At 51.6% G+C, this 17,389-nt stretch overlaps 1 protein-coding gene across 9 annotated transcripts in view; it reads right to left on the minus strand.

Annotated features, from left to right (window-relative positions):
* Window positions 1-17,389, minus strand: part of EPB41L1 (erythrocyte membrane protein band 4.1 like 1) — a 70,126-nt gene that overhangs the window by 26,779 nt on the left and 25,958 nt on the right. For 4 of the 9 annotated variants that reach the window (XM_068525103.1, XM_068525108.1, XM_068525107.1 and 1 more), the window contains exons 8-14: window positions 15,838-16,056; window positions 13,438-13,525; window positions 12,747-12,899; window positions 11,350-11,447; window positions 10,908-11,083; window positions 8,096-8,241; window positions 4,606-4,788 (exon numbers count right to left, since the gene is read on the minus strand). In XM_068525103.1, the coding sequence (XP_068381204.1) occupies window positions 4,606-4,788; window positions 8,096-8,241; window positions 10,908-11,083; window positions 11,350-11,447; window positions 12,747-12,899; window positions 13,438-13,525; window positions 15,838-16,056 (1,063 nt within the window). Of the gene's footprint in view, window positions 1-2,148; window positions 2,254-4,605; window positions 4,789-8,095; window positions 8,245-10,907; window positions 11,084-11,349; window positions 11,448-12,746; window positions 12,900-13,437; window positions 13,526-15,837; window positions 16,057-17,389 lie in introns of all 9 variants that reach the window. The other 5 variants (XM_068525106.1, XM_068525105.1, XM_068525102.1 and 2 more) reach the window with 2 other exon arrangements.

Below are 17,389 nucleotides of genomic sequence, written 5' to 3' on the forward strand. Positions count from 1 at the left end.
GAAGCAGGCGCCTTTAGCTGCTCCCATTTCAGCTTGTACTGACATCATCAGCCCGGCAATGATGGCCAAAGATGGTCCATGAGACCCTTTGTGGAACACTCCTGCCCCACGTCTAACTAGAAACTAGTTTCTAGCAACCAGAAGCTTAGAAACTAGGTTGAGTGGGGTGGGAGCTGGCACAGAACAGAAAGTTTCTGCAGTAAGAAAAAGGGAAACATGTACTTATATTTAGTTACTGTGTGCCAGGCGGTGTCAGCCCTTTGGAGAGGTTATTAAATTTAATCCAAATGGCGACCTGTGAAGCAGGTCGTGTTACCCTCATTTCAGAAGGGGAAACTGAGGCTCCCAGAGGGAAGAAGAGGCTCTGCATCTAACAAGTAAAAATCCTGAAGAGAGAAAAAGTCTGAACAAAAAGCGGAAAGCTTTGTCTCTCTGACCCAATTCACAGGACAAATGATGTCAGGGAAGCCGCCGGGCCATTCTTTCCACTGAGCCAGGGGACCTTTAGTGCCTCCTCAGAGCACCCCCTGCTGTCAGCTGGAGCCACTGCAGCAAGACTGGCCACGAAACGGGAGCTGGGAGCTGGGAGCAGGAGTGGGGCCAGTTCTGTTCCCACACAAGCTGACAGGAAGAAAATCTCCAGCCAGGATTCTGCTGACCCCGGGCTGTTCAGGGTCCACCTGGAGCTCTGGGTCACATTTTGGGCCCTGCTATTTACAGGAGACCCCCAGAGGAAGGGGTCCAGGACAAGGAGCCCTCTAGAAACCATGAGAGAAGCTGCGGAAGAAAGTGGGAGCTGGGGGGCAGAGGGGACGCTGAACTCTGACAGGCCTTCCTGGAGGAGGATGCAGGGTGGAACTACAGGCGCCGGGGGGCAGAGCAAGGCCCACAGGCAGGTGACTCAGAAGGGCAGGTTATAATTCAATACGGAAACTTCCCAACAGATGACTGAAGACAAAATGGACTGCTGTTAAGAACAGGGAGAGCCCCCTTGTGGAAGAGGCTGGACGGACAATTTTCAGGGATGCTGGTGAAGGGCGCACGTTGCCCTCCCAACCCCGCAACACCCCAGGTAAGGGCACCTGTGCTTGGCTCTACGCGAACCTCTGTGCTCCAAGCCATCACTGCTTCCCTAACCTTGGGATGCTGTGGACTCCTGTCCAACTTCTCTCAAGAGTGCTCCTAGTTTTGTTTTTATTTTTACCTTTAGGAAAAATTCAGAGTAGAACTGTGATTTATGTTGTACCACTTATATAGCTGACTCACGGCTCTCTTACAGTTCCAGGACATTTCTAGCAGCTACAAAATTTTTCTCCGGGAATAGAGAACGGTATATGCCCTCATACACACTATGCCAACAGAGGAGGGTTGGTTATCAGGGAGAAGGAATTTTCACCCAGATGATCAATCGGTCCCTTCCAATCCCGACGGTCTATGAAGTCCCAGCAAAGAGGGAGGATGCAGCCCCCTGCTCCTGGGCCTGGATTCCACCCGGCATCCACGCAGGGGCACAGGAAGTTCCGAGGACCCTCGGCCTACTGCCATCCTGGGCAGAGAAGCAATGCTCTCCTCATTTAGAATGCTTGCCTGACCGACATCTGTACAACCCCAAGGGTTTTCACCCCTGGTGAAAGACGCCCACTTTTGCCTGCCTGGGGACCCTGACAGACCCAAACTCCAAGGGGAGCTTAGAGAATGGAAGCAGGGGATGGAGGGGCTAATTAGTCACTGCTAGACCTTACTCAGGCTTCTGAACAGAGGCAAGACCTCAGAGCAGAAGTATTTAGGTGCCATGATCCCTGATCCCAAGCTTAGCAGTCAGAACCTGCCTCCAGGTCACCTGCCTCAGCGGGACCTGAGAGGTCATTTCTACCTGCTCTTTTTAAGCCAAAGGCGACTCAGACCATTCTGTCTTCCTTGAATGGTTTCAGTCCTATGCTTCCTAAGAAACCATGGATGAGGGACGGGCTGGCCCACTGTGAACCCCTGGGACGGGGGATGCTCACTTGTCACAGCACGGGGCCAACGTGAGCTACCCACTGCTCCCACCTGCAGGGCAGAGTCTGGCCCACCCCCTCAGCCCAGAGAAAGGGTTTTCTTAAGATTATTAGGGTGGTTCTGGGTGGGTGGGGAGGTGACGACAGTAACCTCAGGAGACGCTGCGAGGCTTTTCTGAGTGAACACTTCCAAGCCTGTGGCCGTCCCAGGCTCAGGTGCCAAGTCCTGCTGAGAGGTGTCCTGGGTCCTCTGGGACTGCAGGGGAGGCCCAGGGCCGGAGGAGAGGGGAAGAGGGAGGAAGGGAAGGAGAGACAGAGAGGGGGAGAGAGAAAGCAGGAGAGAGACACACACACAGAGTCCGTGAATAGCCCAGCTTTTCCTTAGTTTCCCGCATCCTTAGTTCAGGAAGGAGCCACGCCATGAGAGCCCATATTTGGATCAGGGATTCCAGCTACCATCAGCAGTGGCCCCAGGACTGTCCAGCACTTTCCAGTTTATAAAGTGCTTTTATATCCATTATCTCACTCGACCTTCCCAACAACACTGTGGAGTGGCAATTCTGGTCCCCTTTTAGATGGACTGACAAGGCAGTGAGGCTTCCGAGGGGTGATGTCACTCACCCAAGGACCCAGTCCAGTCCTTGGCTGCAGCTCCTCTCATCTCCCAAATCTTCAAGAGCCTCTAAATGCCACTGGGACCTGTAAGCCAGTTAAAAGGTCCATCGCTCCAAGGTGAGCTCCTGGACCAGACTTCTCTCCAGCAATGGACTACACTTCTTGCGGGGAGGCAGTAGGGGGATGGGAGGTGGAAGAGACTCCACCTTTTAATAAGATGCATCTTCTGGCAGTTCCAGCTATCACCAGCAGGTGGGGCACCCCCATGCCAGGCTCCTCAGAGGCACCTCAACTCCCCAGAGTCCAGCTGTCCAGTGCCCAGCCTTCCTTTCTCTGCTGGAGTCTGACCCTTTTGGAAGCCTCTGCACCCACCTTATCCACTTCAGGACTGACTAGAGGCCACTCTGGTCAAGTGTCTCTCAGGGCAGGAGGAGGGGGGTGTGTAACTGGATCACTAGACCAGCCTCATGGGCCCCATCCAGGGTCTTCAGTGTCTTGATTGTGCCAGCGGTGACCACAGAAGCCCTCAGTGGGTGAAGAGGTTTGCCCTCCTTCCATGGCACCAGCCATAGCGGCCCCCATAGCATCCCTGACGTTGTGAATCACCAGCCAGGGACCTACCACAGCAGCCTCGCTAGACAAGGCCCTCTGTTACCCGGCATGTCGAGGCCACGGGAGTGCTGATTCAATCAAAGGCTCACTTATTAGATCACAGCTGCATCACCAATTTTCAAAGCTCTAAAGGGCAGCACAGGCACAATTGACTCTCTCCTGGTCTTCATATGATTTGGTCTTGCTCCCAGGCAGCTGTGATTTAATAGCAAATACAGTGGCCTGGGACATAAGAAAATCAGATTCTGGCCCCTCTTCTATCAGCTATGACACTGATCAAGTCCTTCCCCTTCCTGAGCTTCTGTGCCCATGTGTAAAATGATTACCTTGAACCAACTGGGTTCCGAGGGTCCTTCCGAACTTTAAAAAGGATTCTGATTTGAAATTAACCTTCTGTGTGAGAGTCCCAAGGCTCTCCAAATGAAACAATAAGTAACGCACATTGAGCATCTAGGTCCTCTGCTGGCCCCTCCATGCTTTATCTCATTGGATGCTCACAACAGTCCTGGGAACTAGGTACTTTTATTATCTCTACCTAACGGAGGCTCAGAGGGGTTAAGTAACAAGCCCAGAGTCATCCAGCTAGCAGGCAGCAGGGCCAGAATTCAAACCCAGGCACTGTGAGTCTAGACCTCAGAAGGGTTTAAGACCAATAAGCAGTAGCACTGGAGAGAAAACACCTAATATAAACGGGGGTAAAGAGTGCGAAGATTTAGCAGTGCTAAAAATACCAGCTTGGGATTATAAATACAGGAATTCTCAAGATCCTACCTTTCTCTTTTTCAGTGAGAAAACACCCCATGCTTTCCACTCTGAAAGACAGGTCATGTGGGATCTTTTTCTGGAGCACCGGGAACAGCTCTAACTTTCCTAGAGGATCTGTTCCCTTCTGGTGGGCTCTGAGGATCTTCCTAGGAAGGAACACTCCCCCCATCTGTGTTTTCACAGTAGGCACAAAGGGGTCCGGTTACTGGACAGAACTACCAGGATTCTTAAAATTTAGTGTGTGTGAGAAACACCTGGGGCACTTGTTTAAAATATTGATTCCAGGGCTCTACCTCCAAATACTCCGATTCAGTAGGTCCGAGTTGGGGCCCCAGAACCTGCATTTCTAACCAGCACCCCTTCCCCATTACACTCTGGCTGATGGAAGGGAAATACACCACGCTACAGTGAGTCTTTTGAGTTTTTCAAGGTGGTCCCTGGGGCCCAGGATTCCAAGAGTGAGTGAATGTGTCTTCCTCAGCTTAACCTGCTGCCCTATCTCCATCACCACCTTACGCAGCAACGGGGCGTGGAGGGGGAGGGTAAGTCAGTACATAGCAACCTTCCCCACCGGCTTTACCCAAGGCCCCAGTTGAGGGGTTCGGGTGAGACCTACCTCGTTGACCTTCTCAGGGGTGCCCTTGGGGGAGGGGGAGGCGGGAGAGGAGGGCAGCCTGCGTTCCCGCTCCCAGTCTCGATCCCGGTGGATCAGTTTGCTGTTGGGTTCCTTCAAGGTCCTCTTGAGCTCGTTGATGCTGGCCTGGTGCTTCAGCAAGACATCCTCTGGCTTGTCTAAGAACTAGGGTGCACAGAGAGGACAGTCAGGTATCAGAGGAACAGCTCCAAGAAGAGGATGCAAGGCGTGGTGAAAATGGTAACGGTCCCCATCACCGCCCTACATCAGCAAGGTGATTCCCATCCACGGCCCTGTCTCACCCTCACAGCGTCCCACAAGCCAGGGAGGGCAGGGATGATTAGCCCCAACAGGTGCACAAACCACTCAAGATTAAAGAGAAGAGCAAAAAGCACTTAAGGTTAAGAAGAGGAGACTTCTGGCCAAGTACCATCTTTTCTTCTCCCCTGCCTGGCTTCTGGCCTTGGAACACCTAAGTCAACCCAAATCCCACAGGTCTGGGTAAGTTCCCTTTCGTTTCACAAGGCGCAGAGGTGACTTCCCTCTGGTTACAACCAAAGCACAGTGAGAAATCACCAATCCCGTTCACTGGGCTGCTCTGGCTCACTCCTTGGCCTCCTGGATCCTGGTCCCTACCTCTGGCCATGACTTGGACCACTGTGCTTAGCAGGATCCTCAGTCTAGGCCACTCCTAGCCCAACGTGTGCCATTGCTCAGGCCCCGTAGGGCCCTTCTAAATCCAAGGACGTCCGGAGACATGTGCCCTCCTTCCACACCAGGGGCAGAGACGATGTTCAGCACTCTCTGCTGTGAGCCACTACCTTTCCCAACCACCCAGGATCTTCCAGATTCCTTGTGGGTACCAACTCCTCAAGGGCAGACAGGGTGAGATACAGCCAGACAGAGAAACTAGGGCTCTGTGGGGTGTTCAGGAAGATTAGAATTAGAGACCAGGAAGAAGGGAGGTAAGTCCCAAGGCTGGGCACAAGAACCGAGCCAGGTACAGCCGGAGTCATAGGAGTGTCCCTATTAAATTGCCAAGTCGGAGCTCTGGGCAGTACAGCATGAGACAGTAATCAGCCCTTAGGTCAAACGAGGACCAGCCTTTGCACAGGAGCCAGCAGTAGTCTGCCTACTTCTGGAGGCAGGGCAGGTGTGCTGGCAGCCCAAGGACCCTTATCTGCAAAGCTGTTTGAGGACTCAGGACAAGAAATAGACAACCTCAGCTTATTATAAAGTCAGATCAGTATTCTGGAACAACTACTTGGAAGGCAAGCTTGCCCTTGGACAAGGCTAGAGTTCCCCTGGGCTCATCTCTGGCATCCAAGGATCCACTATGATTGACTCCTAAGTTAACTAAGGAAGGAAACCGATGCCACTGAGGCTCTGCTTTCCCTCCAGACATCTGTCTGTACCTCCTGCATCCCTTCCTGAGCAGAGCTGTCTCAGGACAACGTCTGTCTGAGAAATCAAACCTGATAGAGGGTGCACAGGTGGGTGGGTTTGGGCCGCCATGGACCTAGGACGTGGCTGGTGACCTTCCATCCTGAACCTGCCGCACTGGCCCTGTGGGCATGTGGTGTTCCCCAAGGCTGAAGGGAGCAGTGGATCCTTGAAGGATAAGGGCCTGGGGGAAACCTAGTCCAAATGCCTTGCTGTGCAGATGGGGGCCTGAGGGGACTTTACCAAGACCCTCAAAGAGTCAGTGGCAGAACTGGGGCTGAAACCCAAAAGCCAGGCCTTTCTGACACCCCAGCCTCTGGCTTTTCCCTCAGCAGCCCAAGAACAGACCCACTTCTCCTGCAGTTAAGTATCAACGGAAGAGTTGGACACTATGTGAAAGGGAAGGAGAAGTGGTTAACACAGGATGAGGGTGTTGGGAGAAGCAGCAAATGGGAGGAGGAGGAGGGGGAGGCTTTCCTGGCAGAGCTGGAGCGGCAGGGGCCCCGCCCGCGGGAGGTGCACCTGGGGTTGAGCGGGAGGTGCAGCTGGGGTTGAGAAGACAGATGTGCTCTGAGGCTCCTCCCTCCCCACACCCCCCACTCCCACATCTGGTTGCCCATAGATACAAAAAGAAGCTTGGGGGGGGGGGACACAGGGGACACAGATGTGGAGGCATGACAAGACAGTGGTATAGGGAGGAGAGGAGTCAAAGGAAGGCTTTGGGGTGGGAGTGGGGGGCGGGATGGGGGTGGAGATGAGCTCAGTGAAAGCACAGAATGGCCTGGAAGAACTGGGGGACACCGTGGGGGATGGTCAGTGGGGTGGGAAGCAAGCACGGGGTGGTCTGGAGAGGCGGAGCATGAAGCTGGGAAAGGGAGGGAGAGGTGGGGAGGGAGGGAAACATGGGTGGTTGGGGGGCTGGAGTCTCTCGATGAGCTTAAGATGGGGAGGGGGTGATGGAGGGTGGGGTTGGGTGAGGGAGGAGGATGGCCGGGAGCGGAAGAGAAGCTGCAGTTGAGGTGGTGCTGGGATGTGAGCCTGGGATGGACGGTGGGGTGATGACAAATGAGCTGGGGGGTGAATGGCTGGGTGGGTGGGGACAGGCCCCATGCAGTACCTCCTGCTTGTGTCTCGGCGTGGTTTCCTGCTCCGGCTAGCGGGACGTGGGAGGAGGAAAAGGAACCAGCAGGGTCAGTAGAGCAAATGGATTAGAGATACCGCGACTGGCCTGGTCCAGCAGGTAGCCCAGAGCACTCTGGGAAGCTGGGTGGGCCACCAGCAGGGCAGTGAGGTCATCAGAAGGTGCCGGGCGTGAAGCAGGGAGCCCAGGAAGGCGAAGAAGGGGGCGGGAGGGCTGGAGCCAAAGCCGCCCATCACACTCGGCAGATGGGACGTGGGGTTCTGGAGAGTCATGCTTCTTGCTGTCAGTGTGTGTTCAGGGGCTTGTGCTCCCAAGGTGGGGCTGCATGATGGAAACCCACCACCCCCATGTGTGCACATGCCCGTGTGCGTGTGCACGTTGTCTGCACGTCTGGGTGCATAACCCTATGGGTGAGGGGGTACACGTCTGTGAGTGAACACCTGCGAGTCTGAGGCCACTCGGGCCTGCGTGAGCGTGCGCACAGGTTGGTGGGAAATGGGGGCGGCTGGCAGGAACTTGAACCTCACCCTTGTGGCCTGCAGGGACACCCTATCATGGGGGAAAGGGGGCTGTGCAGATCCAGATCACAGGCAAAAGGGCAAATTAGGAGTGAGCAAGAGGAGGCCAGAGTCCACCAGGGAACAGAGTGCCCCTCCAGGAAAGCAGGGCAAAAGGAGCGGAAGGGTACAGGGTGGGCAGCGTGCCCCACCCCCACCTGGGGAGTCCAGGTATTGAGCTCAGCCCACGAGCAAGGCCCTGTCCATGGTGCGCCGCACAGCAAGGGTGCCTGGCCACCGCTGGGGGCACCTGAAGGCCAAGGCTGAGCCTAGACCCAGGATCAGCCTCCTGACCCCCAGGTCAGAGGGTACAAGAAAGCCGGGCTCGTACCTTTAACTCCTTGATCTTGGTGGGGGTCCTGACCTCTCCCTCCTCAGCCTCTGACCGCCGCCCCCCAGACTCGCCATCCTCCTCCCGCTTGTCACTGTCAGGTCCTGCGTCGTGGTTCTCACTGACCGAGGCTGGGCGAGAGAACTCTGCTGAAGTGGGCAGAGACGGCCGGGCGGCCATGTGAGTCATCTCCCAGGCACAGGGACCAGAAGCCAACCCACCGCCCGCCCAGCCACGCCTGGCGTAGAGCAGACACCTCCACAGCCTCAACACGCTGGGGATAAGGAGCCAGTGCCCAGAGGAGTGGAGTGGCCTTCCCCAGGTCACTCAGGTGGTGAGAGCCAGAGCTACCTCCAGCGCCAGGGCCTCCCCTGATTTCTAAAGCACTCGAGCCTGGGTTCAAATCTCAAATCCATCTCTTCTTGGCTGTGTGATCTTGGGTAAGTTATACAACGTCTCTGGGCCTCAGTTTCCTCATTTACAAACAGTACCTAATTCAGACAACTGGGAGGAGGAACAGAGAAGCTAATGTGTCTCAGAGAAGCAGTGGCTGGCTCAGAGTGAGCCAATTCGATCAGTGTTGGCTCACAAATGTTACTGTTTTTGTTGTGGTGGTCGTAGCAGATACTCACTTGACCGTTATTTAACAATACACAGATACTGTGAGATTAGCTTTTATTAGTGAAAGTTAAAGTCCTGAGGTTTGCACATGATTTACCTTCTTTATAAATTAGGGAGAAATCAAGGGGATCCCTGCAATAACATCTTTCTCACTCACTGGCATTCCAAAGTCCTTTTCTGAACAGGAAAGAAAGGGATGGAATTACAGACTTTACATCAGACACTGGGCAAATCCCAGACTATGCCCAGGGCTTGTGTCTCAGTGGAAAAAATGGCTGGAAAATACTGGATTAAAATCTTCAGAGCACAGATTATCCTCGGGATTGGCATAGATTTTTTTTAAAGAATAATTATCCTTTTTATTCATATATATCACTTGACAAACTGCCCATTTATGCACATTATTTCATTAGATCCACATAATACTCTGTGTTGATGGCTAGGATGGGAATTACTATCCCCATTTTACAGAGGATAAACTGAGACCTCGAAAGGAGAAAGGTCCCACTGGTAACCTTTCAGTGAATCAGGACAAGGACCCAGGCCTCCTGGCTTAGAGTCCGGGCTTCCTAGATGATGAACTTCACCAGTTCTGGGCCAATCTTTGCTGCCCTGAACAATCTGGGTTTCATTCAGCCCCCAGCATGGTAATGGGAGCTTCAGGGGAGGACAGAAGGACAGCACAGCCCTCCTTTCCCTTTGCTTAAATCTCAGCTCTCAGCACTGTACCTACTCAAGGAGAATAGGGAGCTTCCCGAGCCCCAAATGGACCCTTGCAAAACTGCATGTCCTCCGAACACGGCCAGGGAGTCCTGGGGCAGGACTCACCTCCATACTACTGGAAACGTATCAGACTCTCCTGATCACCTGGCAAACTTAAGCATCCTTCAAGACTCTAGCCCAGCTGTCACCCTCTCTCCACAGGGCTGCTCTGTATTCTGTAAACACTTCTCCCACCAGCTGAATCACGTTGAATGCTGACAAACCTACTATTCTGTGAGCTCCTCAAAGGAAAGGGCCATACTTATTCTAAAAACCGTACTCAGGACCTAACACAAGGCCTGGCACACATCTAACACTAAGAAAATATTTGTTGCCTTGCCTGGAGGCCAGCCCCAATATGTTCTGGGAGCATCTGCTGGTCCCCCACCAAAGTCCCCATCTCCTACCTTCAAGCTACCCCCTACAAACCTAAAAGCAATAATAATTTATTAGTGGTCCTACAATTTATTAAGGTCCTACTATGTGCCATGAACTGTTTTGGGTGTGGTAGAGGTATTACTTGTTTAGTTCTCCCTATAACACAATGAAGTAGGTATTATTCATTTTGCAGAAGAAGAAATAGGCCCAGGGGAGTTATGCTGCTCAAGGCCTCCCATCCTTCCATTCAAATATTTATGGACCACTTCCTGCATCCATGGAGCAACTGGTGAGTGTCAAGGCTGAGACCTAACTCTGCCTAACTCCCAATGCCCCATGTGGCTTCTGACCATCTCCTATAAACTCGTGAGCATATCCTGGGAGAGTTCTGGGCCCTAAAGGGTGCTGATTTAGTAGGATTAGGTAAAGGCCTGGGACTTCTCATGTTTACAAGCTCACAGCTGGTTCTGATGCCACATTTTGAGAAGCCCTGGTCTGCTTGATACAGGGCAATGTATGGCCAATTCTCATTAATAGTCAGGGCACTTATCAACTCAAGAGAAATGGGGGCAGTGGAGCCCCCAGTTAGATTGACATCTAACTGCATGGCAGTTAGATGTCAATCAGCCCAGAGCCCAGTGGAACCAAAAAAATGCTTGGGAACAACTCCTTCGCCTCCAGTAAGGCATCACCAGCTCCACACTGCAGTTACGATATACCATTCCAGAACGGTGACAAGCTGTGAATTGCTAAGCTTCTTGGGAAGGGGGCCCAGGAAACCATATGGCTGAACCTGGGACCCCAAAAGGCCGCAACTCAGGGAAGTTGTGAGAAGCCCAGAGTATCAGTGTCACATTCCAGCAGAAGTGGTACCGTAGGCTAGGCTAACCCACTGAGAGTCACCAGATGCAGCAGTGCTCTGGGGCCACCATGCCTGGTGCAAGTCAACTGTGATGTGTTCACCGCCTCCACTGCTCATTCTACAGGACCCGGCATGCTCCCACCCCGCTCTACACGCCAATCTCCCCGCCACCTCCAGCGTGGGGCATACCTCCGTCAAGGCTGCGGGACATGGTGTACCGTTTGCTGGAGGAACGCTCAAAGAAGGGCGCGGGCCGGTCGATGAGGGCGCTGGCCTGGCGGGTCTGTGCCTGCGTCCTCCCACTATACCGAAATTTGGAGCCCATCACCAGGAAGCCCTTGGGTGGGGGCTCAGGGGACACCAGCCTGCAGGGGAGGGATGGAGGCAAGGAGAGAGGATCAGACGCGCAATGCCAGGCCCAAGGCTGGACCACAGCTGGCCTTCCGTCCCACTGTCCCACCAGCTACGACAACTCTAAGTGGTCCAGAAGGTGAGAGACTTGGGGAAAGAGGGGGAGGAGGGCTTTTCTAGAGTCCCTACTAGCTCCTCCTACTGACAAAACACAGACGTCACCCACATCCACTCACAGCCTCTGCCTCAGCCCGTTACCACACCCCAGGGGCAGGCTCACCGGAAGAACGTATGATGCTCAATGCAGACCTTCCACAGTCTCTTGGCCGACCGGTGATTTGGGAGCTTAAAGCCAATCGTGCTCTCAAACTGCTCATACTGCAAAACCAGGGAGGGTGGGTCAGAAGCAAGGCCTGGGCCCACTCTCACCACCAGTCCATCCTTTCTGAACCTCTTTCTCAGGCCTGTATGACTCTGGCCTGTTTGTTCATTTATTCATTCATTTAATCAATCAGCTGGTTTAAGCCCTTACTCTGTGACAGGTCCAGAGCTAAGCAACAGGGACACCAGGGTGACGAAGACAGAAGATTCTTGGCGGGGGTGGGGGGTGATGATAAATGGGTAAACAAGCTCGTCTCAGATACTGATAAGGGCACAAAGGAATGGATAGAGATGTGTGATGTGACAGGGGATGCCTGCGCAGGCGCGGGGGCGGGGTGGGGGGGGTGGGGGGGTGGGGTGGGGGGGCGGGTGCTACTTTAGAAAGGGTGATCAGGGAACGCCCTCTACACAGGGGGTCTCTGAGCAGAGAACTGGAGGATGGGAAAGGAACCAAAGCTATGTGAGAAGGCGGGGCAGAGGATTTCAGGTGGAGGGATCATCAAATGCAAAGGGCTCGGGCAGGAAAGAGTTTGCTTATTCAAGGATCTCGGAGAAGGGTGAAGGGGCTGGAGCGCCCGTGGGCGTGGGGCAGCGGGGCAGAGGCACGTGGGAGAGGCAGGTGGCCAGACAGAGTTAGGACTTGAGTCCAAGAGCTAAGGAGAGCTCTCAGAAGGTTCAAGTGAGGAGTGGGAGTGGGGTGGGTTTGACATGAACTGATGCAAGGGACTTTTAAGCTCTCTCCAGCAGCTATGAGGAAAATGGCCTGGAGTGGCAGTGGAGGCCGGGAGACCAGTGAGAAGGACAGTGTAGGGATGGAGGGGAGAGATGGTGGCTGGTGCAGTGGACAGAGGGACAGAAGCAGACGGGCTCGCACTTATTCTAGAGGCAGAACCAAGTGGACTTTGTGATGGGCGGGATGTGGAGGGTGGGCATATTCATGTTTGCATGTGTGTGTAGTCGTGTGTCTGTGTGCATCTTCGTATGAGTACCACATGTAAGCAAATCAGGGACATGGACATACATTCCCTGATCTGTATAACCTGAATATATGTGGTTATCTTTATGCGTACACTCCCGTGTGTGTGTGTGTGTGTGTGTGTGTGTGTGTGTGTGCAGGCACATACCTAAAGTGCAAAGTCTATGTAGAGAGCCTCAGCAAAAGAGGACTGTCTCCCTACCTAGCACCCAGCACCTCCATCCATGTATCCTGGGTAGGAAGAAACCCAGGCCCAGCTGCCGGGGTCCCCTCCATTTTAGTTGATCCCGGTGAAGAAGGGATTCCCAAGGCAGGCTCACCTCCCCAGGCCGTATCTTGATGTAGAAGTTACTCCTCTTGTAGGAGATCTTGAGAATCTTGGGCCAGGCGAAGCGGTTGATCCTCAGCCGGTCCCGGTAGATGAGCAGGCCATTGGCACAGACTCCTAACATGATGTCGATGCCCTCAGAGTCCTGTGTGAGAAGGGACCGTGGAATGACCCCGGAACCCCATTCTGAGCTCTGCTTGTAATGAGCCCTCAGGAGCAGGGTTTGAGCATCCATGCTGGAGCCCCACTGACTAATCCCTCACAGAGCCATTTGTTCATTCATTTTGTCCTTTATTCACCCACTCATTTGTTCAATCATTTTCTCTATCAATCACTCAATCATTCATTCACCCAGCAAACAGTTAGGGGTACCTATGCATACTAGGTCATATGCTATATGCTCAGGATACAGAAATAAGTTAAGGCCTATGTCTTTCCCTCATGAAGCTCCCAATCTAGCGGTGGCACAGACAGATTCATAAATAAATATAATACAAGGAGAAAATAATAAGGGTCATGGGGAAATAAAGGGTTATGGAACGTCAAGTTATGAGAAATGAGAAGAGAAAAGGCTTCAGGTTGGAGGTGACACAGAGTCTGGCACACCAAGCCCTCCAGAAGGCCCTGGTAGTTCCTCGGGTGCACCCCCCAGAACCTAGGGGAACCCTGGCACCCAGCAATACCTTGGCATGGTGCAGGTCTACTCCGTACATAGAAAGCTTCTTGGCGTTCTCTAGGAAGTGGATTTCTGCTTCTCCTGGGGTCATGCCCCTAAGGGAAAGAAAGTGATCTCTGGTGGCCGGTGGAAGGACCAAGGCCTGAGTCCTGCCAGCCGAAGATGACCGCGATCGGAACCTGTGATTCCAGGAAGGCAAGCATTCTGGAGCAGGAGTGTGGCTGGGCCTCCCCGGTCCCTCACCTCTGCTCTCAGTGCCAGACAGAGCACCCCTAGCCCCCGCTTCAGTCCACTGAACTCTCATCTCCTGCCAAAGCTCAGGTCCAGTCTTATTTTCTCTAGGAAGCATTCAAGGCCTCAGCCGGGAATCTGGATTTTTGCCTCATTCTGCCACTGGATTAAATGGGAGCCATAAATTCTGTTTCTTCATGACAGTGAAATCACTGTGGATGACATTGCTTATCATTATCACCCAGGGGCTCCTGAATTATTACCCACAAAGGCTATTTTTCGCAGAATTTTGTATCAGAAACCACTTAATCGCCCTTGAGGAAAGGAGTAATCTCTCTCCTTTCTGAAAAGAAGAGTTATGTAATTCATCAAGTTCCTTCTTTGCTTTGGCTGCCAGGAAACCGTACGCTCTCACAGCATTTACTGAGTAACATTTATTGAGCACTACATGCTGGTTACTGTTCCAAGCACTTTGCATGTGTTAATTCATTTGAATCCTCATAACAGGACTATTAGGTAGATACCACTATTCCCACTTTATAGATGAGGAAACTATGGCACAGAGAGGTTGAATAACTTGCCTAAGGGCACACAGCTATTAAGTAGCAAAGTCAGGATTTGAATCCAGACAATGTGGCTCCATGGTTCATGTTCCCAGCCACTTGGCTTACATCTGTCTCATAGCCTCAGTTTCCTGTGCTCTGTCTACCTCGGGGAGCTTTTGTGCAGGATACCTGGACGCTGGAAGTCAATCTGCTTTAAGTCAAAAGAGCTGTTACAGCTGAAGGGATGGCCGTTAGGATTTCTCCAGCCCACACTGATCTGAACTTCCCTCTCTGAATTATTAGGACTCTTGCGAATCCCTAACACACCTTGCTGCCTACAACAGGGATGACAAAGAGCCCAGGCAGACACTGCTAACCGGCTGCACGGTTTCAGTATCCTGCTCAACACAATATAACAGCAGCCGTTACTAGCCAATCAGAGTTGGTGTGCAAGCCTCTGAGAGACACATTTGCCACCCAGACCTCGTGTCCCATCACACCCCAGCAGGCTTTCTTTCCCCCGTACATGATCCCTCCACCTCTGGCCCTGGGCCTCTCTCCAGATGGCCTCTCTCCCCAGGACGCAACCCTCCTCATTCCCTCCATCCTCATTAGCAATGAGATAATATCACCATACCCCCTCCCACATGCATAGCACTTTACAGTTTACAATGCACTTCCACGTCATTTATCACATTGGGTTTCCCTGACAAGCCTGGACTTAAGAGTCCACAGTACTTCCAGCGTAAAAGGACCATTTAGTTCCAGGGGTGCCCCCCAGGGAGCGGGTATCACCCTCACGGCAGGGATTTGGAAATGGGGGATGCATTTTGGTTGTTACAATGACTGAGGGGGTGTTATGGGCATTTAATGCCTGGGGCCCAGAGATGCCAAACATCCTGCACAGTGAATTCTCCTGCCCCGAATACTGAGAAACACTGAAAATCTAAGTCCTTACGAATACAGGTAAAAAATGGGGCTGATGGGTTAAATAGCCAGCCCATAATCACACAACTAGTTAACTATCTTCTAACTCCTGGCACAAGCTGCTTTCCACTGCACTATCAACTACTCAGCCCCTCAAATCACAGAGCAACAATAATAGCCACCATGCGGTGTGTCTCTAATAGGCACCATTTAGCCCCTCCAGGACCCTACAGCATAGGTTTTACTAGTGCCCACATTAAACAAATGAGGAAACTAAAAGCACAGGGAAGTGAAATGACCAGGCCGAGATCCCCTGGTTAGAAAGAGACAGAGCCAAAAGGTGAACCAGACGGTCTGGCTTTAGAATGTAAACTTTTGAACCTTATGCCCGGAGACATCAGGACACTTACCCAGGGACACACAATCATTGTTATCATCTCCAATTGGCAGTTAAAGAGACCAAGGACAGGGAATTACCACACCAGTACAAGAGCTTAAGAACCTGGGGTCCCAAGCGGTCATTTAAGGTCACATAGCAAGTTACCATCATTCCCATCTGATGAGATGATGTGCTCTCAGACACACCTCACGTTAGCGGCAGAGCCGGGTGGGGTACTTACAGCATACGATCCGGTGGCCTAGCCAGGAAGGTTCTAGCCAACAGGGCAAGGAGCAAGGGGAGGCCTGGGCGGAGGCCCTCTCACCTGTACGTCTTGTGCAGCTCCATGATCCTTTCTTCCAGCTCCCGGGTCTGGTTAGGGGCGAAGCGGAGCTCGCTGACATAGTTGCCCACGTGTTCCTCGGCATCATAGTCGCCCAGCTCAGCCTGCACGGCATAGGAGCCCAGCAGGGCATGCGTGACGAAGGAGCAGGGCAGGCGGCCCGTGATGATGTCCGCCCGCAGCTGCAGGCACAGGTAGTATCTGGACATAGGGGAGAGCTGGCATGGGCACGGGGGCCACTCCCTCCCTAGATTCCCCCAAGCACAGCTGCCCACCGATCCATCAGCACCAACTGATCAACGCTCAGCGCAGCAGAAGAGGAATGTTCCCAGACACTGGCATGTCGTGTGTTAATACTTTGGGTGTATCCTAGAAGATGGTTATGTAACATTTCATGCAACGTTAAGCATTTTTGTTCATTTCTAAGTTTGAGGGATTTTTCCTACTATAGGAACATTTTCAATTTCTAACTCATTTTCAAGCTAAATTAGGACTGCTTTGCTGGTTTAACCATTTTTTTAAAATGTGATGTATTTTTAATTATACTATTAATATACTCTTACTGTGGGAAACATGTAAACTTTAGAGATAATTCTAAATTTCCTCTTGATGTCCATTCTCAGTCCTAACTCCCTCCCCCAGAGGTCACTCCTGTTATCCCTGTGGTGTTAGACCTTTTTCCTCCATGGACGTATAGAAATGCATGTGGTTTTCACATGATCATCTCCATGGATGTAGAAAAAGCATTTGATAAAATTCAACATCGATTCATGATAAAAACTCTTATGACAGTGCGTATAGAGGGAACATATCTCAACATAATAAAAGCTACTTATGACAAACCCATAGCCAATATAATACTCAACAGTGAAAGTTGAAAGCCATCTCGCTAAAATCTGGAACAAGACAAGGATACCCACTCTCACCACTTCTATTCAACATAGTATTTCAAGTCCTTGCTACAGCAATCAGTCAGGAAAAAGAAATAAAATGTATCCAAATTGGTAGGGAAGAGGTAAAATTGTCATTATACACAGACGACATGATACTATATATAGAAAGCCCTAAGGACGCCACACAAAAACTGCTAGAACTGACAAATGAATTCAGCAAGACAGCAGGATACAAGATTAACATACAGAAATTGGTTGCATTTCTTTACACTTAACAATGAAATATCAGAAAGGAAATGTAAAAAAAAAAAAAATCCCTTTTATTTTTTTATCTATGGTTTTTATTTTTAATTTCTGAATGCATCCAAGTGCTTCAAAATTATTAAAACTGAAACATTATACAGCAAGAAAAAAAAAGACTTCTTTCTTGCCACCATGGAACAAGTTAGCAATCCTCTACATGCAGAAGCTCCATTATTGCTGAAAAAATCCCTTTTAAAATAACACCAAAAATAAAATAAAATACTTAGGAATAAACCTGACCAAGGAGGTAAAAGACTTATATGCTGAGAACTATAAAACATTAATAAAGGAAATTGAAGATGATTCAAAGAAATGGAAAGATATCCCGTGCTCTTGGA

This window comes from Eschrichtius robustus, chromosome 16 (assembly GCF_028021215.1).
Source record: "Eschrichtius robustus isolate mEscRob2 chromosome 16, mEscRob2.pri, whole genome shotgun sequence".
NCBI classification, from domain to species: domain Eukaryota; kingdom Metazoa; phylum Chordata; class Mammalia; order Artiodactyla; family Eschrichtiidae; genus Eschrichtius; species Eschrichtius robustus.